Raw genomic sequence first — 24263 nt, forward strand, 5'->3', positions numbered from 1 at the left:
CCTGAATCCAACCTCTGGTTGGGTCATCGATGCACGCCACTCAAGAGACTCGTACTCAGACAAAATGCTTGTTGAACGATTTCAGATTTTCAAATGTTTTTCTAGTTAAAAGCATTCTGTAATGTAAACTTATAGTATGTATTCGAAGTTTGATAGTCTAGAATATAGATAAACTTTTCAAACGAATCATGTGAGTTACTGGATATGACATGCCACTTATGACCTTCTTTATGTTCAGTTATGTACATAATAGAAATATACTTAGTGTAATTTAGTGAAAATGACATTTATATGGCGTTGGAATGTGGTTTCATTGTAATAGCATAATGACAAAATAAACTGATTCAAACAATTTACAAGCGACCTAGTTAAATTCATTTGCCACTTCAAAATGTAATAGGGACATTATTTAGACCTCATTGAACATTGACTGCAGTCAAATGAGTAGTGCTTGATACTATAGTCGATTATCAAACAGATATTTTGCAAGCATTCCACAAGTTCCTTTTCAAATGATGTTCGACATTACTTCAAATTGTAAACTTCAAACAAATACATGATGAATCATTGTTTATAAAAGTCTGAATTATTTCAACTATGATAATCAGTATTAAATTCCGCTTATTCTTCGCTGACATGCGTACATGCTCTGCGGATCGCTTCAGTAAATCCATTTTGTCACAAAAATTTCAAAGTGGATGATTCGTGGCTAGTACTTGATTCAAATACCCAAATTTCACCACTTTTTGGTCTCATCAGCCAGATGTATCTATATTTGAGCAGGACTCGGACCTATTAGCCACCTCTTCAACTACCGTCATGTTACATACTGACCGTACAAAGCTTGTTACAAACTGGTCATACGGAAGTGATTCGTACACAATGTATGTATTAAAACAGAATGATTGAAATTCAGTTCCAAACATTAACAACGATATAATGCAAATCCTTACTAATATACGCATCATACAGGTTAAACAAACTAGTGTTTACCCGAATTCAGTAGTTCGGTGGTTAACTCATTGCCGTTTAAGGTAAATATTACTAGGTATGAGTGCCAATATGAATACAATCGTTGGAATATAGTATAGTCAGCTAACACGTCACAAATAGTTTGGAATGGTAGTCCTAAATTCTATGTTAACTTAAATACATATATATTCTATTAAATTTATAAGATGCATTCAAATATATTTCTTTCTGGCTTTCTCAGATTACCATTAATAAAAACAAAAATGAATACTTCTTTTTTGGAAAACTTTTCATCTGTCGATTGTAATTTGATATTATACTGTTCTTTTTCTTTAAATTAACTGTCATTATCCATATTATTTAGTCAATATTGAAACCATAAATTGATAATTGAATATTTTCGATATGAAACGATTCTCCATCGTTGAAATTTAATTTTATTACAATGTTAAGCATACTTTTCTAGTTAAAGTTTATGAAAATAAAATAAACGTGTTTACTTGGATGGTTGTTGATATGAGTTTAAGGTTTAAAGTATAGTTGTTGTTGATTACCGAGTTTTTTGGGAGCAGTAAAGAACTATTTTTAAGATATTTTGTGACTCATCAGCGATTTGTGCCCTGCAGCCCTACCAGTAATCGAATTTTGGAGCATTAGATCTAATGGTGAAAGCCTGACAATTATAACAATGAATTCAAATACAATGGTTTATATTTCCGTATATTTGTGAGCTGGTGAGATGAGCATCTAGTGTCATTAGTAATATCTATTCCATTCATCGCAAAATAATAACGATGAAATACAATAGATTGCACAATTTTGACAAGAAATTATGATTTACTTAGTTGCTAAGATGTTATTTTTGTCTAACGTAATTGACTTTCCTGTATGCATTTGATAATTCACTCCCATTGTACTTGTATTATTTATGTGTGACAAATCATATTTCGCTGAGATTTTACAACTACATTCTTCATCTTTAATATCTTACATAACCTCGGCGCCCAAATCAGTTAAGAGTTTTGATTCAACATAAAGTTAGGATACTTAAAATAGATGTAATTGTCACTATGAAATCTTGCAACCGAATAAGTGAGTTCTCATTAGTGTCCACTGCTAAGACGTTTTGAAATTAGAAAAAATGTTAGCCTAAATGTATATATACTACTTTTGGTGATGTCGATGTCACTAGAATTCGTTCTTAAATTCATAAAACTTTATATAACATCAAGTTTATAGAGAAAAGGGTTTTGATGTTTAAGAGTAAAACATCAAGTTTTTGCCAATCAAATGGTAAAGTTTGATACCATGATTTTTTTCTTTGAACTCTTCAAAAGGATGACGATGATGTTTTGAAAATGTACAATGAACAAGAGTGAAATTATTGTTTCTCCATTTTCCAAAAATGTGTCTTATCCAGAAAACTAACTTGTAGTGTCGGTTACTTAGTTAAGCCCATATACCTTATTCTAGCTTCTGGACAGGCCAGTTTATCCATTCTTCTTGAGTCACGTTTTGACCATGTCAAATTATTCACTGACTATTTTTATACGAGCATATGTGTATGTACTTCTTATCTTATTCATTATATACTTGTAACTTATTTTTATGTGACTATAAATATTGATTAACGCTCGCACGCCTTATCCACTGTGAGTCCTTTTGCTTCGCTTCGTTCTCTCTTCTTCGCTTCATTCGTTACGATTCTAAGATTATCTGTTCCGACCAACGAGTGCACAAAATATAGGTATTCAAACATCCATTATCGCACTTGACTTATTCAATTCCGTTATTAACTAACGCGGATTAAGTCGATAATTATATTTTAATAACAATCAAACATGTGACATAACTGGAGTCAGATCCCAGGCCACTAAAAACTAATCCCATCTACATAATTTATAACATTGAAAAATTCACGTCACCTTCTAATCTAGTTTGTTCCCATGTTTAATTGTACATTGTTGAATTAGACTATATTCAATACACAATGAATATCAAGTTATGAAATCGTTTACAAAATTTGCATTTTATAGACAAAAAGATAAATTTAAATGAAAATTCATTTCCACTTTTTTTTATGTACAGATAATCTTACAATTGCATATCATTTTCTTCAACAAAGAGGCAAGTTTACTAGAGTTACTGGATGGGTCTCATATATATTCGCATTAAAACACTTATTAGATTTCACTAAATAGAATATGATTTACTAACATAATGATAACTGTATATTAGATTTAATTTTTAAAAAATTAAGGTGATTTTCTAGTGAACTGATCCACCTTCAGTCATTTTCTGTAATCATATTTTAGATTTTGGTAAAATATAAAATTTTAATAGTTAAGATCATGAGTCAATTGAAGCTGGACCTGGAAGCACTGGACGACCGTTTCGTCCCATTGTGGGACTCTTCAGAAGTCTAGCGTGCGAGCATTTAATCGTTGGACCACTGAGCCGGTATCCAACGGTGTTAATGTCTAACTTCAACTAATCCATGAAATTGAGTGACACTTCCATCATTGTCTTCAGTGAGTTGATGTATCACAACTGACCCAGTGGAACTCCATTGGTCACCGCTTCTAACCAGAACTCCAGGAAATTGGTAGATGTGTATCTCAATTTCGTGGGTTAGTTGAAATTAGACATCAACACCGCTGGATGCCGGCTCAGTGGTATAGATGTTAAGCGCTCACGTGAGAGACTGATAGGTCCTGTGTTCGAATCCCGCGAGGCGGATCCTGGATGCACACTGCCGAGGAGTCGCACAACAGGACGTGACGGACGTCCAGTGCTTCCAGATTTTCCATGGTGGTCTAGCTTCAATTGACTCATGATCTAAACTATTAAAATTACTATAGTATCCACAAAACGTCTTCTAAAATATAAGATTAACCTAAATTCAAATCAACACTGTCAACAGTTATGAATAGCGATATGATTCATTACTATTGTTCCTGGGCTTATCAAAAGTCAGGTAATTTGAGCTAGGATCGACTATGACTTTGAAAATCCAGATTCATTTTAGACTTAGTTTTCATTTGCACCATGTATTATATCCGTACTTTTTTGAAGACATCCGTTATTAGCAAAACAAATTCAATCCCATTCTCATTTCCACATATTTCATTAATTTAACAGTCGATCCTAGATGAATTCGTATTATGCAAGCTTTGAAGGAATATAAAGGTGTATTGAGTATGAGTGGCTTCTTCATAGCATATAAACGATGAATAGAAATCTTTGAACTAAGTTATACTATTGTGTTCCTGATGAATATACTAACACTTTCATACTGCATCAGATCCTAGTGAAAATGATGTGCACCACTGACCTGTAGAAGGAATTAGAAATTAATAGGCTTAGTGTATTTGGTAAACAGTACAAACATGATTATTAATTATAGTACATACTGAATATTAATTGCATAAAAAAGTAAATCACTTGGAGAATACTATTACTGTAAACTATAGTTTCATTTTAACTCTCAGTTTTAAAGTAGCGGTTTGCATATAAGCTACTCAAAAGATTAATTTGGCATCATTTTTTCGCACTATCCTTCGTAGCTATAATCTACTTTTTTTGCATGTAAAGTATCAAGCACACACTCAAACACAAAATCTGGAATGATTGTCCGCACGCATTTGTATTTATTAATTTTCATGATATCCTAAGTAAAACAGTAAGCAAGCTTGGATTGTTTTGCTTGAATGATATGCTTATTAAATTTTTATATGGTTCCCAATGTCATTTATTGGTAAGTATAATATAGAAACTATTAGTTAAAATGCTCTTTTAAATATTCACTGACTATTTATAGGCATTCAGTTCCCACCAACAATTAATGAAATGCCTGAAAAAGTTGAAGTATCCTCTGGTAAAGGTACAAATTTGACTTGTCGAGCTGGAGGCTTTCCGATACCTATGGTTTGGTGGTCAACATTAGGTACACCAGCTGGACCAAGAGTCTCAGGACCAATTATGCTATCTGAACGTGCTTTAACAGAGCCACAACCACACGAAGCAACACTACGTTTAACAGATATCACAGAATCATCCGGTTATAATTGTATTGCAAAAAATGGTCTTGGTCTAGTAAGAAGAAATGTTAGTGTCATTGTAAAGCGTAAGTTGACATTTAATAACCTAAATATTTATGCAAATATTATTTAAGACAACTCTTTCTATTGAACTGACAGTGAACATCTGATGAGCAATTAATCCTGTATCATGTATTTTACGTTGTCAATCATCCGTCGGTCATATTAGATAAGAATAGGGCAATATCTGAAATGTATCTAAATCAAATTATTGACTACGGGGTTTTGACTCAACAACATAAAAGCACCACGGTCTACATAGAGTACGAAAATACTAAATTCAAATGCATGAAAACTAACGTTCTCAATGTCGAGAAGCAGTTTCTTTACAAAACCATCACAAAATTTAGCTAAACTCCGCAATCAAATCAATAGATATTTTAAACATATCCATAACATTAAAATTCTATTTAGGTTGCCTCATCTAATTCAAATGATCTATGCAGAAATTCTTGATAAACTACAATCCACTATTTATCTGTCATTTTCGAAAATATAAACAACTGAACATTCTTATTTTATTTAAGCGCTGAGGGTTATAAACTTCATATAATTGTCAAACATACATTGTTCTTTGCTACATTCCGATCATTTTTCTAATATATAAGCTAAACATGCATTTTCCAATTCCGATGGAACTGGTGATTACTAGTCGCAAAGTGACAATATATTGCCTTATCAAATTCTCTGAGTCGGTTCTTTAGAACTTTCAACTAAGGAATCTCTACACGGGAACAACATACTCCGACATAAAACTTCCGTGTCTGTGAATATGTTTGCTTAAAATTCAAACCTAAGCTAGTGCAATCACTATAACACATCGGTTTTAAAAAAATGGTTGTACCATAAATTATTGATTTCTTATGTGAATCTTAAAACAATAGTAACTTTCATTCAAAGTAATGAGATTATTTGACGACAAGAGTCAGGGTTTCATAATCGGAAGCTGTGAAATATTTCTCAATAATGGTAAAGTATATAAGAATAATAAATATTAACGACAGTGATTCTAATATATAAGAAACATGACTATCAACATGAAATAAGAAGTATTGAATTCAGCTTTAAAATTGTTCAGATAAGAAATAATTCAGACAGTTTAATCCATTTAATCCTTTACTATTGACTGAATGATTAATTACTACCTAAAGAAGATTATTGAAATCAATCTTAAATATGAATTTAAACAGCTTACAAAGTTACCTTTGCAAATATACTGCATTTAGCATGTATAGTCTAAGGTGATATAATGATTCATTTTGTATCATCTTAACTCTGTTTGCCTATAAAAATATATCAACAGATATAATAATACAATAAAATCATTTATCAGAAGGGGTTTTTTGAAGATTTTACTGATTTCAATAGTTGAGATCATAAGTCAATTGAGACTAGACTACCATGAAAAACCTGGAAGCACTGGATGTCCGTTTCGTTCTAGTATGGGAGTCCTCAGCAGTGCGCATCCATGATCCGCCTCGCGAGATTCGAATCCAGGACCTATCATACTGTATCAGATCCTGATGAAAATGATGTGTGCAACTGAGCTGTAGAAAGAATTAGAAATCCTGCGAGCGGGGTCGTGGATGCGCACTGCCGAGGAGTCCCACAACAGGACGTAGCGGCCGTCCAGTACTTCGAGGTTTTCCATGTTGTTCTAGCTTCAATTGACTCATGATCTCAACTATTGAAAATAATTTATACCTAATGATAGTGCAACTATCCCGCAGTTAATTGTAAGAAATATTTGGATGAGTTTTCCAGTGGAAAATTTTACAAACACTGAACAAATGGTTTTTAGTTTAGACGATTCATGGTTGAAGGTAGATTGTAGGAAATCTTGTTTATTATAGACTTCATGACAATTGGCACCCATCGTCATCAAGGCATACCTGCAATCTCCAATAAACTGATGATCGTAGAGAGATTTTCAGTTCACATGCCTGTTAGATGAAACTTCCGTTTTGTATATACTTTTCAATTCAAACATTACTTAAGATTTTATCTTCTCAATTATGTTTACATTCTTTTAGAACTCCCTGCTCCACCATCAAGTCTAGATGCACGACCTATTGGTAGTACTTATGCTGTATTACGATGGCCACCAAGTATATCATCTGGTGTTGATTCATACACTGTTAGTTTACAAATTGATGATGGTGGTTTAGGTGAACTTAGCCGTCGTCAAATAACAAATATCGATCCATCTGAAATGAAATCAGAAGATTCATTTAATATATTAGATACAAAGTATTCTCAAGAAAATCCAATGATTGTTTATAATCTCACTGGTCTTAGTCCATTTACTTTATATTCAGCTCAAGTTCATGCAGTTAGTCGAGTAGCTGGTTTATCATTACCAAGTGATTTAGTAAAATTTCGTACAGCAGAACTTGGTAAGTTAACATTTGTATAATAAATATTTTTTTTTTAAAAAAACACATCTTGTCATTGAAATTGTTTTGTTTTTAATTTACATTTTTCTAAATCCGATAAGTAAAAGATTAAGTCTTATATTTAAAAGAACCAAATAATTCATTAACTATTATTGAAGTATTCAAACTCTGAAAACTTGAATTTTTATCTTGGTAACATGACAAGTTTTTCTTTTAATTCCCTTTTTTGTCAATAATAACAGGGTTCTTTTATTGTATAACAACCATATCATCATATGACTAAGCATTTGATAATCTTCATTTATACATTTACATGAAAAGACTCATTAATTCAGAGTTAACATAATGTTCATTTATTTACAAGGAATTCCACAAATTCACATCTAATAGTTCTTATATTTACAGATGACCGTAACAAGTGAATGACTGTATTCAAATATTAACTTCTCCATAAATAGTTGTCATTATATACGTGATTTAATATTGTTAATCTGTTGTCAAGTATTATATATAATGTCATCAACAAGTGAAATAAGTAATGATAGTGAATACTCATATATGATATGATTAACATGGTTCATATTAATAACCTGTTTTCATCAAATACGAACAAATATCGATTCTTTAAAAAGTAATAATTCACTTCCGTAATTTTTATATCCAATTATTTTTATTCAAAGGTGAATAGTCATGGAAATTGAGAAGAAAAATGACTAATTTTTTTGAATCAATCAAAAAGTTGACCAGATAACAAAAGTTAGTGAAATGAAATTGGATAAAGCAAATAATCTCAAACTTGTTTTGACTTAGCAATGAATGACTGAAAAGATAAGATATTGTTAAATCATTTTCTGGTTGATAACTATTCATTATTATCACGAGACAATCTAAGCTAGACCACCACAGAAAATCTGGAAGCACTGAATTTTCGACTCGTTATAGTATGCGACTTCTCAACAGTGCTCATCCACGATCCCGCACATGTAACTTGAACTCAGAACCTCTAGGTCTTGCGCTTGAACACTTTGACTTCAGACCACTGAACCGGCATCCAACGATGTCAATGTCTACTTTTAGTCCGTCCATGATCTTACACAACCATTCATCTATTGTCTGAGGTGGATAACTGTCCCACACCTAACACAGAACAACTCACGAATTCAACTGTCAAACTAAATAAGTGGTTAATGACAGAAGACCATTGCATTAATGAGTGATATACACTTCAACAAAAATCAATTGATTAAGTCGTACAGCTGTTTAGTTAGTTATTTTACACCTAGTATTCTGTAATCAGACAAAAAAAGTATTGCGTTATTGATAGGGTTACCAAAAGTTAAGTTCAGGTTTTAAGTATCGAATAAAGTTACGAGGTAGACAAAATATAATAAGAATGATAAACAGATATATGAAAGATGATTTCCATCTTTATGAATATAAAACAAACAAAGAGAAGGAGAACACATGTCAAAAACATACTAACTATAGGATGCTTGGATAACAACGAAAAAAGAGTTTGGATACTGTCACTGAACATATAGACTAGGCGTGAAATGATGATTTACCATAGGGTTGTTACTTCCTTTAGAACCAGTTTATCTATGTTGATAATTTTAAATAAAAACTCCAATAAAGCTAGATGATCAGGGATGATAAGGTCTTCAGTAATAGAACCCATTTTTAAATAACCTTACCAGATAAATTTTGGATAAGCACGCTTCATGAGGTCAGTGTAACTGAAGATGACACTTTATAGCTTTAGTAAATGAGATTGTCAAAAATAAAATTGGTTGGTGGCTTACTGGTTTGTATTTATATCTTTAAATGAGATGCATCAAATTTTGTGGTGATAATGTTAACTTTTGGAATTACTTTATGACGCTATCGTGTACCATTTTACAAATATCTAATTTACGCAAAATTTCTAGCTTCTTATCACAAAATCTGATTGTTCATCTGCAAGAAAAGACTGTGACTTTTCAAATAGAAATGACTTGAGCATATGATTCTTAACATCAAATAAACATCAACTTGTGAACTGATGAAAAACAGAAATTACTGTATGTCTTCATCCTACATAGTAAGCACTGCGTATTCTTTCACGGATATAATTCACAAACCTTCAGATATCTTAACGAACACACACACATTGAGACTACTAAATTACTAGCCTAAGGTGTTTTCGTGTGACCTGTACAATTAAAGAATTGTAAACTGGAATGAAATAGCTATATGATGTTTTTTTTAATTGCCATTAGTTATTTAGGTGGAGCTTTGTTCTCTGAGCTGGATATTTTGGTCCTGGAGTTTTCATCACTCTTCTGAACAACATCATCAGTACAAACTTCAAATGGAAGTGAAGTGTTTGAATTTCTTCTACCTGAAGTTTGTGCTGAAGATGTTATGTCAGAAGAACGATGAAAGCTCCACGATTAAACTATCCAGCTGAGAGAAAAAAAGCACCTAAATCATCCACCTGAGCTACAAATCTTCTCTACAATCCCATTAGTTATTTAGTTGATATTCGTTTGTATTTAGAATGATTTTGAAATTTGTTCAATATTACTCCGATGAATTTATAAGTCCTAATGTAGATTACTTCTAGGTTTAACAGAAAAATCTACTTTATCAACTAATCCAATAAAATTAGGAAAAAAAAAGGCTTGTCAAGAACCCTCTCTTTGAAATGATACAATGATGACAAAAGAACTTAATGCTAAATTATTATTACTATTATTGTGATACAAATGAACAGGTTAATAGTTGATAAGCATAAATTACTGGCCAAAAAATCAACTCTCATTTAATTAGACAGTAATTTAAACAATGATCCATTTTATTCTTTCCACCATACACTATTCAATAAATCAATTTATTATTCAATTATATTATTATTAACCTCAATTTTATATTTAATGACCAATATACCTTTTGTAATTATTGTCATTTGTTCATCATTCAACTGATTAAATTGTTTATTGTTGTTCTTATTATCATTAATATAATCCGCCCAGTTATAAGTATTTCATCAATCCTTAATGACATTTTTTTCTTTAGACTACCTACAAATCATGTAAATTTGTCTATGAATAGATATGTGTACAATCAAATAGATGAGTACATGGTAGATTATTGAATAGAGAGACAAGAGAATAGATAGAATGGTATTGACAATAATTAGTCTATTATTTCTGATAGCTATTTCCATTCATTAGGGTTGAATATTTTATTACCAATATTTATGTTAATATATTCATATAGGAAAATTTCAATTGATGATTATAAATATATATATATATATATATATATATACAAATAGATCAATATGGTTGTATAACAATTTATATACCAAGAACAATGTTATTATCAGTTTGCTTAGTTCTAATTATTTATGACTATATAGGACATTATACATTAAGAATAGATTTGTTGCTATCCAGTTTATTCAGAAAAAATTTTTTTTTGTTTTTATCAGATTCTAGTTAACAAATTGTCCCATTGTCACTAGTTAACGAAATATTTAATACTTACAAATACGATGTCAAATAAATGTAAATAATAAAACGATTAGAAAAAAAAAAAGAAACGAACTAAATTATTTTAATCCCGAGTAAATTAATTGCTATGCAAAACTGCTTGTTAATTAATTTTCAAAATAAAATCGATAATTTTCGTGTAAACATAAGTTTACTTGATCACAATAAGAAAATTAAACTATTAACGTATTTGATGATATTGAAAGTTTAGAATTTTTTTTATATTTTCACTGTTTGGTGATATAGTGATAGAAATCAGATCTTGGAAACTGTTTATCATATCAACAAGATATGAACAAAACATTTGAATTGTGTGAAACGAAATTAACTGATTTCCTAAAACTTTCCAAGATGTTGGTAACAGTGAAAACAATATTGTATGAAATATAATTATACAAATAAGTAGTAGATTTATAGTAACGAAAATCAAAAACCTAAAATCTTATGAAATAAACCTTTGTTGTCTCGTATAATTTTTATTAAACGTACTACGTTGAATAGAGAAAATAATCAAGACAGATGATAAAGGAAATAATGAACTTTTCAGGAATCTATTAATTAGTCAACTGATAAACAGTAAGTATTCACTGGTAACCTCAGTGTACTACTGAATTTGAAGGAAAACACTCAACCAAATAATGTCTTTACTGTGACTGACAGAAATTGAATGATCTCTATTTCTAGTTTTAGATAAACTGTGAACATAATGAGGAGAATTCGTAGTTTAACTAGTGCAAATATACAAATATACTACTGTTATCCCTCGTGGAGGAGCATGGGCCACCCATCGGCACTATTCATCCAACACTGTCCTGGACAATCCTTTCTAGTTCTTTCTAGTTGCAATTCATCCTTTTCATGTCTGCTTCCAATTCCCGACGTAGTGTGTTCTTCAGCCTTTCTATTTTTTCCTTCCCTTCAAGATTCCAAGTTAGTGCCTACCTCGTGATGAGGTTTGGTGATTTCCGTAATGTATGTTCTATCCACTTTCGACGTCTTTTCCTAATTTCCTACTCATCTGGAAGTTGGTTTGTCCTCTCCCACATTAGGCTGTTGCTAATGATATCCGGTTAACAGACATTCAGTATCTTGCGTAGACAATTGTTTATAAATACTTGTACCTTTTTGACGATGATCATAGAAATTCTCCACGTTTCAGTTCAGTACAGTAGGACTGTTTCGACATTCGTATTGAAGATACTAACTTTGATGTTGACTGACAGTTGTTTTAAGTTCCATATGTTCTTCGATTAGAAGAATGCGGCTCTTGCTTTTCCAGTCCTTGCCACAAAATGAAGTTAATAAGGTATTATTTCAACATAGTTTATCATATTCTGTTAGACTTAAAATACGCATAAAATAAAAACTCCGTAGAATATCATACAGCTATAAATTAAATTTTAGACTCAAATTTGCCAGTACACACTGTGAAGTTTCATCATCTACTGAGTACCAGCGAATACCTAAGTATTTGCCAAATGACAAATTATACATCTTATGGATTAAAATAAAAAAGATAACCATGCTCCGCGAAATAAACATCATACCCATTGAATAGGTCGATGGCTATCTAAATTCCAGATCTTAGCAAACTATACATTGATATTTGAATCTATAAGTATTACTTGAAAGCCCTAATGTGAACATCAACCCAAAGATAAAAATACATCTGGCTAACTAGTCTGATATAGGACGAATTGTTCATCATATATTAGATTAATAGCAAACAAGCAAATAGTTTTGAAATATGTAGTTCGAAATGGGTCAGTAAACAATTTTGCACCTTCACTTATTCATCAATCAACTTTCACATTTTAAATTATGAGTGTGGAATTAAATAATAATTGTCATTATACAATCAAATCATATCATATTGTTTCATTAAAATCTTTATATATATACCCAAACGAAACTTATAACGTCTGATTCCCTCCTTCCTTCCCTCCATCATTTCTGGTATAAAATAAAATGTTCTACTCAATCACAAATCAGAACGGGATTTCTCCATACTTCAATAACTAATAGCTAATAAAAATCATTACTAAACGTAACATGTTCGTGTCAGTGAATTTACATTCATACCCCTCTATCTCTATTTCTCATTCTCTCTTTAATATAATCTCAATTTTTTTTCGAAACGCCCACTGAAATTGAAATATGAAGCTAATCTAATCACTCATTATAGAATGAAATACTGATTCTTATTCGTTTTTAAATAAACTATTCGTGATCATATTTATTATATTTAAAAGTTGAAGAAAATAAGAAAACTAAACAGTATACAGATTAAAATGTCTATAAAACTGCATGATGTAGCTAGTAGTAATAGCGTGATGTGTGTGCTACTGATGTTGATATAAGTAGTATGTATCATCAATAGAAAGTGGAATACCTGGCTGAAGAAGGTTAAGATAAAAGAAAAAAAGAATAAGAACACTGGGTGATTGCTATGGAAATGAAGGAACAGTGAAGTCTGAGACGATTGACTGACATTTGCAAAAGGAACAGTCAAGTTTGGGACAACTGATTGATATTTTACAAATGAAGTATTTACTATATGGGTCTTAGATTTCATTGAGAAATTCTGTTATTTTGTGTTCAAATACATTTAGTTGTCCTCCTTTGTGTTTTCGTTCACTACAATAGTAGTTGTACCCTAGAATAATAATATATTACCTGATATTCAATTGTTAGTATATCATATCGTGAAACATTTATAATTCAAAGGTGAACGAGGAAAATAATGTGGACGGAGAAAAAAACATGGATCCAACAAATACTTTTTTTCTCTTCATGAAGTCGGAGATAAAGAATTTATCTAGAGTGACAATAACGGCTCATTAATTAAATTATTTAATTAAGAGGATATAATACCAACAAATTAATTTGTTTGCTCAAATTTTTCATAATAAAATATTACTTACTCGATCTATGCATTCAATGAGTTGATACTTCAACACTGTTTCCATTTCAAAGTTGTATATACTTGTGAACAATGTTTTGTAGTTGGATTCAGAGTGAAGGCTTAATTAGGATGAAAACATTTAGATGTATATGATACTCAGTTTTAATATTCACTCATTTTGTATCCGACTAGCAATAAAATATATATGGCTTATGTCTGCATAACATATCTGAAGACAAGCAACTCTTCAGACAAGTGACTCATTTTATCGAACATAATTACATGCTCTTGGGAAAAATATACTACACGAAATTGAAATTCATTCAAAACTCTAATCATTATGAGAACTGGATTTTGTACGTCTTCCATGAACTTATGAAACTAACCCTTGGTCAACAGGTTTTTTATATTTTCACCATATCAATAACTATCAGTATAGGGTTGTGAAGATTGTTAACTTTCAATTAAGATCGTGAACTGAACTAAGTTAAAACTCAACAATCTCCACAACCCTATACTCATAATTATTCAGTCAGTTACAATGTAGGACCAGGAACATATATGCATCAGTCCAAGTTGCCATACCGCATTAGCACAGAAAGATGAACACCGAATTCATAGAAGTAGTTAATTCAAAGGTGGTAATATATAAAAGAAAGATTGCAATAAGGATATAATACAGGAAGAAAGAATTAGTTAGTAGAAAGAAAGATATAAAGCGATTTCATTCTCTTGGTTTCAGCGAAGACAAAGAGTGTATACACCTACGCCATTGTGATCGATTCTGAGCCATATCACCCAAAGTCTCCAACCATTGGTTACGATAGTCACGCGGACCCCAACCAAGTAGTCTGTATCTAGCAACATGACTCAGACCAGAATCTAGTAACTTCAAGGATTGATGCCACGTTTTGGTTTGGTCGCTTCTAACTTCCTTCCAACCGTTTCCAGCACTAGTCAGCATTGCGCGTCGTGGTGATCGGTGTTCTGGTATTCGTAACACGCGGTCCAACCATCTCAGTGGATGAAGATTTACAAGTTCATCAACTGATTTACCATCATTCCCTAATATCTTGCGTCTAACCTCTTTATTGCTTACCCGGTGATCCTAGCAGATGCGAGCAATATTTCTAAGACATCTGTGGTCAAATACCAGTAACTTACGAGTATCTTTTACTCTTAATGGCGATGTTTCGCAGCCATAAAGTAGAACAGAACGAACTGCCAAACAGTACACTCATCCCTTAATTGATAGACGGATATCTTACCTTCTCCATAGGTGACTTAAGTTGGTAAACGTCAAATGAGATTTTCGAATCCGTATAGAGATTTCGTCAGACACCAACCTATCAGGGCTGATCAGACTTCCAAGATAAGTGAAGTTGTCAACGCGTTCGACTACTTCACTCCCTATCCTTAGTTCAGGTGTTGACGCAAACCAGTCCTGAAGCAACAACTTGCATTTAGAGGGAGAGAAGCGCATTCCAAACATTCTGGCATTGTTGCTCAGTGCTACCAAAAGACTCTGCATTTTATCAGTGTCTTCACCAAACAGGACTATGTCATCTGCGTATTCTAAGTCGATAAGTGGACCTCTTGGAAGGAGATCAATACTCGAGAATTCAGTAGACGAGAATGTTATTTCCATCAATAGGTCTATGATGAAGTTAAACAGAAATGGGGAAAGTGGACAGCCTTGACGGACACCACTTGAGGTTGCAAAAGTAGATGACAGTTCGCCATAAGCTCTGACTCGACTAGTAGTGTTCGAGTAAAGAGCCTTCACAAGGTTTATGTACTTCTGGGGTACGCATTTCAATGACAGACACTGCCACAGAATCTCGCGGTCTGCAGAGTCAAATGCTGCTTTTAAGTCAAGAAAGACCACCATTGTCGGACGCCGATACGTATGTCTGTGTTCTAGAACCTGACGAATGGTGAATATGTGGTTGGTGCAGCCACGACCATGTCTGAAGTCAGCTTGGTTCTCTCGTGTTTGCAGTTCACGAGTCTTAGTTAGGCGTCTGATAATTATCGAGGCTAGTATTTTAGATATTATATTAGTTAAACTAATCCTTCTATGGTTGTCATAGGATGATTTTGACAACTACTTATATATTGGGACGATAAGTGATTGAGACCAGTCAGATGGGATTACGTCCAACTCCCAGATTTTAGCTAAAATATTAGTCAACCTAATCGCGAAAATTGGACCATCATCCTTAAAGACCTCTGGAGCCAATACATCTAGACCCGCTGCCCTTTCTCGTTTCAGATTAACTATGGCCTTTTGAACTTCAGCTAGAATCGGGGGACCTACTTCAATGTTCCATTCACGCTGTCTGGGAATGGAGGGTAGTTGTAGAGTAGTTGAAGGCCAGCTGAACTGTTCTCTAAAATGTTCCGCCCACCGTTCTAAACGTCTGGACTTGGAGCAGGTGAGAGTGTTGCTTTTTTCTGAGATAGTCTCACCGTTGTTGCTACCTTGACGTGTTGGTCGGGCTTGCCCATATTGATGAAGCAGCGGAGTTATACTGGCTGAAACAACCGTTCCTCAAGGTCCTACCATGTCAGACAGGTCGGTTGAAGAGCTGTAAGACTAAAAGGAACAAATACAAGGTCCGAAGGTGAAGTCATACTGCTGACTGTACAGAATTGTGACAGAAGTAAGGTGTTTCCTTCAGATAACCAGTATGACAGCGATGATGCCTTCCTACAAGTACGGATGGGGTTAGAAAACGTCGACCCTAAAAATGCACACCTCGCCTTATCCCACGAATATCCATTTCCTGTTGTAAGGTCTCAACAAGTACGGAGCTAACACATAAGTTACTCATAAAAAGGTAGTGTGCGACTGACCTTGAGCACTGTGGTCACGCTCTCAGGTCACTAAGACCACCTTTTCAGTTACCTCCAGAAGAACCCTTCCATGGTGTGAGAAACCGGGAAGTGATAACCGCTCTCATACCTCTAACAGCACTCAAGACTCATAATTATTATGTGCTCACTATCAACTATGATGGGCAGGTAATTTTCGGAGTTCCAGTGAGAAGTGGAGTTCAGCCGTAGCATACGTGAGACAGCTACCCACCGTAGACAGTGGAAGATGGTCGTGCAACATTGTGGATTGATTGAAGTCAGACATTGCCACCCTTAGATCTCTGCTCAGCGGTAGAGACTAGGCGTTTGCGCGCGAGATCGAAGGTCTTGGGTTCGGTTCCCATGTTCAGGATTGTGGATGTGCATTATTAAAAAGTCCTACACTAGGACAAAACGGCCATTAAATGCTTCCAGCTTTCCTATGAAAGTCTCATATTGAGTGAATTGTGATCATAATATCAATAAATCCCACTCTTCATAAGGTCACCAAATACTGTAATAAATATTGTAACAAATTGACTTTGAAATTTATGTAAAAAAAATGCCAAAAACCACTTCAGTCATATATACATTTTATAGAACCACTCTTTTGTTTACCGTATCGCTATCGCTCACCATAAATTTATCACTCATTAGGGTCAGTTACGACGATTTATATTCAGTATAGAAATACAGAAAAAGTCCTATTTTTATTAGCAAAAAACTATTCGAAATAGCACAGTCTACAATAAATTTTCACTGATACTGACCATGTTGAAACTTAAACCTGAACAAGTATTATGGTTTTTGAGCAAAGATATTTAGTGGCTAGCAGTGACTTAAGGTTATATCGAGGCAATCCGCACAGGATGCACATATGCCAACATGAGACTGATCAATTGCAGTCCTAAATAACAATGGTAAAATACAAGTAAAAACAACACCAAGTGAATTTAAGTATTATGATTGTTGGTAAAAAGTAATTATGCCACAAATCCAGACTCTATTACCAAATTTAAGATTATAATGATATCATTTTTCATATTATCTATATTATTGTTCTACAAATGTCGAGAATTCATAGAGGGTAAGATTTGAAAATCTTTTTTCACAAATAATGGAGTTGACTCTATCCAAAAACCTGCATCATGTTTATGAACATTTAAATAAGCGCTGAGCAGTTGTTGTTTTTTTTTTAAATCTCATAATGAAACTGTCGATAACCTACACAGAAATGACCTATTCATTGTAAGATATCAATATTGAATAGAATTATATCTAAATAAATTCAGATGATTGTTTTCAAATGTCTCCTTTTTTTCCATCCATCATTCACGTTTGTCTATTCCATAGGTAGAATGGAAAATTTTTATCTTAATTTTTTTCTTTTATATTTCTTAAAAATGAGTTGTTTTTTAATACTAAATAAATATATAAATACAAGCTAATACCAACAAACCAAACAACCCCACCCCCTGAAAACAGTATTTTCGTGTTAGTTTTGCCCTTGAACGAATCTATACATTTAGAATAAATTTATTTTTTTCTCTTGAAACGTTCATTGAAATTACAGAAACATGAAACTAATCAAATTACCCATGGTGAGATAAATTATCCATTGATCATACATTATTTTTCTTTTTTCTTTTTTCTTTCTGTATTTGTCCTATTCTCAATTGTAATTGTATATGATGCTGTATTAATAAAAAGTAAGGCTAAACAAATGAAGTTAATAGAAAGAGTATAAAATGTATTTTGATTCTTCAAGAGATACTCCTGGAGTTCTAGTGAGAAGCCGTTACCAGTGGAGTTCAACCAGGTCTGTTGTGAGATATCAACTCACTTTAGACAGTGGTGTACGGTGGAGCAACTCCGTGGATTGGCTGAAGTTAGACATTAACACCGTTGGATGCCAGCTCAGTGGTCTAATGGTTAAGCGCCTGACGCGAGACTGATATGTCCTAGGTTCGAATCTCGCGGGATGCGGGATCGTGGATGCACACTGCTGAGGAGTCCCATACTTGGACGAAACGGCCGTCCAGTGCTCCCAGGTTTTCCAAAGTGGTCTAGCTTCAATTCATTCATGACTTCAATCAGTGAAATTATCCATTGATCATAGATTCTCTTTCTTTTTTCTTTTTTTTTCTATATTTGTCCTATTCTCAATTGTAATTGTATATGATGCTGTATAAAAAAAACTAAGGCTAAACAAATGAAGTTAATAGAAAGAGTATAAAATGTACTTTGATTCTTAAGACTGAATAATTCATTTGAGACATTTCATCAACTAGTATCAGTGAAATACTGTACAGCTATTTCACTTTGTTACAACAAAATATTACACGGAATGATATTTAAAATCTTCAAACTTCTGTAACTAAGATAAAATACTATTTTAATCGATTAATCAAGAAAGATATTGTTATTTCATGAATAATTTATCCATATACTCTTAAAAACGGTTTATAACTTTTCATTGCTGATATTCAGAATTGTAGTTACTGCTGTCATATGTTCATACTGAACAGATTACTTCCATAGAGTGATATTTCACAAGTTTTTGTATATCCAATATAGAGCTAGTAGGGCAATTCAGAATTTGTATATCATCCTATTGAAACTTTTCAACTAAATGAAAATATATCCCTTTGTTGATGTTCATATTATAATTCTAACCCATTGCCTTTCTCTTTAAACGTCAAAATATTATCTAGTGAGCCAATCAATTTAGATAGTCAATGATGTTTTTGACAGGTATGAAGGTCTAAGTAATGGTTTTTCTAATTTCTCATTGTTGGTACTCAAAATGCCAACTGATCAGTTTCTATTTCCGTTTGTTTTATACATTCACAGATTTGTATTTCATTCTTCCCTATCACGCTATCTAACCGTTAGCTCTAATCGAATTCTATCTACTACTTAACATTGCATGACAGGAGGTAATCAATATAAAATTATAGATTTCATGCTAGTCAACAGTAAAATCATCTGCAGGCTTTAGGAAGTCAGTGCTAGAACAGAATTACTAATTCGTAACATCCAGAGCTCGATACCAGTGATGTAACCATCAAGCTACTCCAGCTGTAGCTTTCCTGGTTATGAAATTTTTGTTACAAAGTTTAAATGAACCTAGATATACAGCCGATTTATCCGTCATCATGCTTGCCAAATTCTTCAGTACTGATCAAATCTTATGAATCAGGTTTTGCTATAACACTAACTTAAGCGACTTGATATCAGGTATACCATTTTGAAATGTTTTGTGGTTGTTGGCAGTTAACAAGAACCTCTGGATATAGGTCTCATAATATTTGTCATTTTCCATCAAGAAGAACCTGAAATTTGATTTAACTTATCCCACCTGCAAGATTTCGTATTTGCTTTATTAAGCTATACAATATGTAACGTTCGATTACAACTAATAAGACTAGGTAAACATTTCAATGGTCTCTACTTGATAATCAATCGAGTGTAAATTCCTCAAGGTTACGAAAGTTTTTTCGTTGACTAAATAGCTTAGTGATAACGTGATAACCATAATCTAGTTTTCGTATGTAACCCAACAAAATATGAAGAATTTTATTATGTATTAAGTGTAACCAACCATCACTATAGCATTGAATAACTAACTCCGTGCAAAGAACAGAATATAAAATTATGCACAATGAAAAGTTTATTTCGTTTCTTTCATGAGGAGGAATAAACTCAGATTTATCTTTATCAAATATCTAATTGAATCATTTTAAGCACATCCTTCTCTAATAATAATTAATTACCCCCAATTAACTTTTGTAATTTCAGACATTAATTAATTAGGGTTTCCTGTCGACTACCTCCAACCATCATCTAATCTCACAATAGTGCACACAGTGTCGAGTCACTTAGGCTGGTGGTCACATTGCATCATGGTCGATAGCATTCGATCTGCACTAATAAGGACTTGACACACATGACATTGGTCACCACCCAGTGATCAATCAATTGTGATTAATTAATTTTTCTATGGATTAAACGTAGTTTTCAAATGAGATCGCTTCAATCCAGTTGAGTTTCGAAAAAGAATAAATTTAAAAAATGCAATACGTAATCAGCTTAAATCATTATCTAAAATGTATTTGTATTTCATTAAATGAAGTGAACTGATGAATTACTAGTTATGAAATGAATAGTGAAATATTGTAGGAATTCACTTTACTAACTAATGAAACCTGGACCTTCAGATTTCATCATATTCTTATTAGCAACTAACTTCGAAAACAACTCGAAGAAATTCTAATGAGAAGATAATAATAGTGAATTTTGGAATGTAAGACTAGTATCCTTAATCAGAAGGGGTTTGTGGAGATTTTTAGAAATTTTCACAGATTGAAATCATGAGTCAGTATCCTTAATGCCATTGATTAGTAGTTGTGCACTATTACAAATTAAGTAAAGTTACAAAAATGAATCATAGTATATCTGTTAAATGGTCTAAAAAGTAACACACTGCCAACAAAACCCACATATTCTAACTTTAACACATAAAAGTATTGTATACTTCATATAGTTACCAAGTATTAATCAGTACTCAATAGTTGTTGAACTGTATTCCTTATGTAACATAAATTATGTTCGAATAATATTTGACAGTTGAAACTTTTTTAACATCAGTTAACAGTGTTTCAACCTATTCGATTGTCCGTGGAAGTCATAAATTATCGTTTAACCATTTTACAAACATATATATGTATATATACTTTCTCATCTGTATCAAATTATAGAAAAAGGTGAAATTTTCAGATTTTTCCTATCACATGAATTAACCCAATGGAAACTACTTACACATGAAGAATTTTGTTAATAATGAGGAAAACACACCATTGAAACGACTTAATTTCATCCTCTCACTCTTGTCAGAATGTATACAAATATATATATACGTACATACTGTCTTCACTTAATCTTCCATGTGTGTCGTTCAGTAATTGAATAAATAACGATGTTTGTGTTGGTTAATATATGGTAATGTGGTATTCATTCAACCATATGTTTATTTATATTCAATGTTTTATTTTTCTGGTCATTTTTTTTAAAACATGATTGAAAGACTAATGATTGTATTCGTTGTAGCATAAATTCAAATATCTAGTTATATATGAGAACAATAAAGGAATATGTAGAGATGAAAAAAAAAGAAGAGAGAAACATAAGACTATGAAATTTACATCAAAAACATAAATAAAATATGTTCTTCAATGATCTATATTATTTTATTAAATGAACTCATTACTGATCAACCAATTGCATACAGTTATGATATTTGTATTCTTATTCATCCTCACTCTCTCACACTCTCACTCTCTCTGTTTCTATCCTCTTTTATACTCTAATCACATTCATGAGTAAGGGGATTATGAAATATTGCCTTGATTTAATATGTTTTACCCGTACTAATCCACTAAGTATACATGATATAATTTAATTTTCTTTTTTAATTTTCTTATATTTCACAAACTTATGAAATGCATATTTACATATGAACATGTTCATAATATAAGTAGATTGATTTTCTATCCATTTAAGTATCTTAAAAACAGGTTGTCATATAGTTTCAATTCTATTAATGCTGTATAAGTAAGAGTATATGAACTATGATACTGGTTTTGTATGAATTTCAATCCTATAATAATAATTATAACTTCCCTTAAGATTTCAGTCACGATTTATAAATGATTAACTAGTATGAAACAACCATTCACAGATCAATGTTCATTAATTTCAAGCATTGAAAGTCAATGTTGTCACCATCAAAAGTATTTATCTATATTCATTGCAGAATTATTTACCATATCAGTTATGGCATATAAAGTATATTGACTATTTTGTTGAAATAATCAATGATGTAACATTTGGTACTGGATCAAAATAGAAGTTACATAATATTTCGTTATGTTTTGTTTTGAAAAAAAGGCATTTCTTTGACATGGAAATGAATTCAATTTCAAGATGAAAATCAACATACACCTTAGTTCCTGGAGTGTTTTCATAATACAGATTAACTTTATTAAATGACAATTTCATTTAATGTATCCAAATGATTTTTCTTTGTAAGCAATATTTCACACATATAATTTAGTAAGCAGTGACAATATTATCCAAGTGATTGGATGCATTTATATATAGTGATATTTATAGGATGAATTATGACTCTTGTTATTTTTTTCTTTTCAAAACACCTAGCAGAAATACAGTTGATTACTGGTAACATTGACCTAGATTAAATTAAAATCTCTTGTGTAAATCTCTTGCCATTTCATCACCCAAGTTTACTATACTGACTGATTAACTCTTAATCGTGATGATGCTTGTTAATTTGGGATGAAATATGTGATCGAATTACGAGTGATTCTTCACATAAACTGATTCGCTATGAATCATTTAACACTTTTATTCTTCATCTGAGTTTTAACAAAGATTCTATCTCTTATTATTATCAATTATTACTGTTGTGATTCCGTTTTCAGCACCTGGGACACCTCCTCAAGTATTACAAGCTATTGTTGATTCTCCGAACTCTGTAGTAGTAACCTGGAAACCACCAGTTGAATCCAATGGTCGTATCACTGTGAGTATTTAGATTTAAATTACTATATAATATATAGTTTTTTTCAAGTTTTTGCTCCAATCTACTCTTTAATAATTACAGTCCTATGAGTTTCTTAGGCTGAAATGATTAATCAATTCATTGTACAGTGATTTTCACAAATTTCTGCATCGAATAAATAAGTAATTGGTTTCTCATGTAGTTTATTTGATATATGGTAAATCAAAAGTAAAGATCATAAGCAAGAATCTCTTTTTAAATCTGCACTAAACAACTGTTATATCAGAACGAAGAATAAATGATTGGTAACTGCTAGGATCTATTTGTGGACTATTATCATATATATAGTATAACTATTAAGTAACTAGATTATATGTACATTCATATTCCTTTCATCATAAACTTTCATTTGGCTTATTAACTACGAATATGCTATTTATTGCCCTCACTTTATTCCCAATCTATTAGTTACAGTCTCTCACAATCACAGACACTTTTGGCTGGATCTTGCATAACTGCTATTTCTTATTTCATGGTATGATGCGGTCTGGTTTGCTTGTACATAAACTAAGTGTGTCTGAAATATATTATTCATGCAGTGTAAGCTGAGATTGTGCTCTGGACTCAAACCAGTAGGGTTAGGCGAGAAGGACCAATAAGGATTCATAGTTGACGCAAGGCTGCTAGTGATGGTTTACTTGTCATTGATTTAGCACAAGGATAAGTTCATGTAAGTCAGTATTCTGATTGGAGATTGTGTCACGTGATAATTAACAAGGGCAAAGACCATAACAATAATGTTTTAAATTTCAATCAGTAAGTGAATAAATACAACTAGTCTATAACGTCCATATAAAGACATTAATTTGTTCAAAATATATACAGAATAAATGAATACTGTGCTTAATGAAA

At 32.3% G+C, this 24263-nt stretch overlaps 1 protein-coding gene across 1 annotated transcript in view; it reads left to right on the plus strand.

Moving 5' to 3' along the window:
• MS3_00002886 (uncharacterized protein) overlaps positions 1-24263 on the plus strand; it is a 271766-nt gene that overhangs the window by 146139 nt on the left and 101364 nt on the right. The window contains exons 6-8 of the mRNA XM_051210541.1: positions 4793-5098; positions 7106-7468; positions 23272-23372. Of these exons, the coding sequence (XP_051070547.1) occupies positions 4793-5098; positions 7106-7468; positions 23272-23372 (770 nt within the window). The remainder of the gene's footprint in view (positions 1-4792; positions 5099-7105; positions 7469-23271; positions 23373-24263) is intronic.

Source organism: Schistosoma haematobium, chromosome ZW, assembly GCF_000699445.3.
Source record: "Schistosoma haematobium chromosome ZW, whole genome shotgun sequence".
NCBI lineage: Eukaryota > Metazoa > Platyhelminthes > Trematoda > Strigeidida > Schistosomatidae > Schistosoma > Schistosoma haematobium.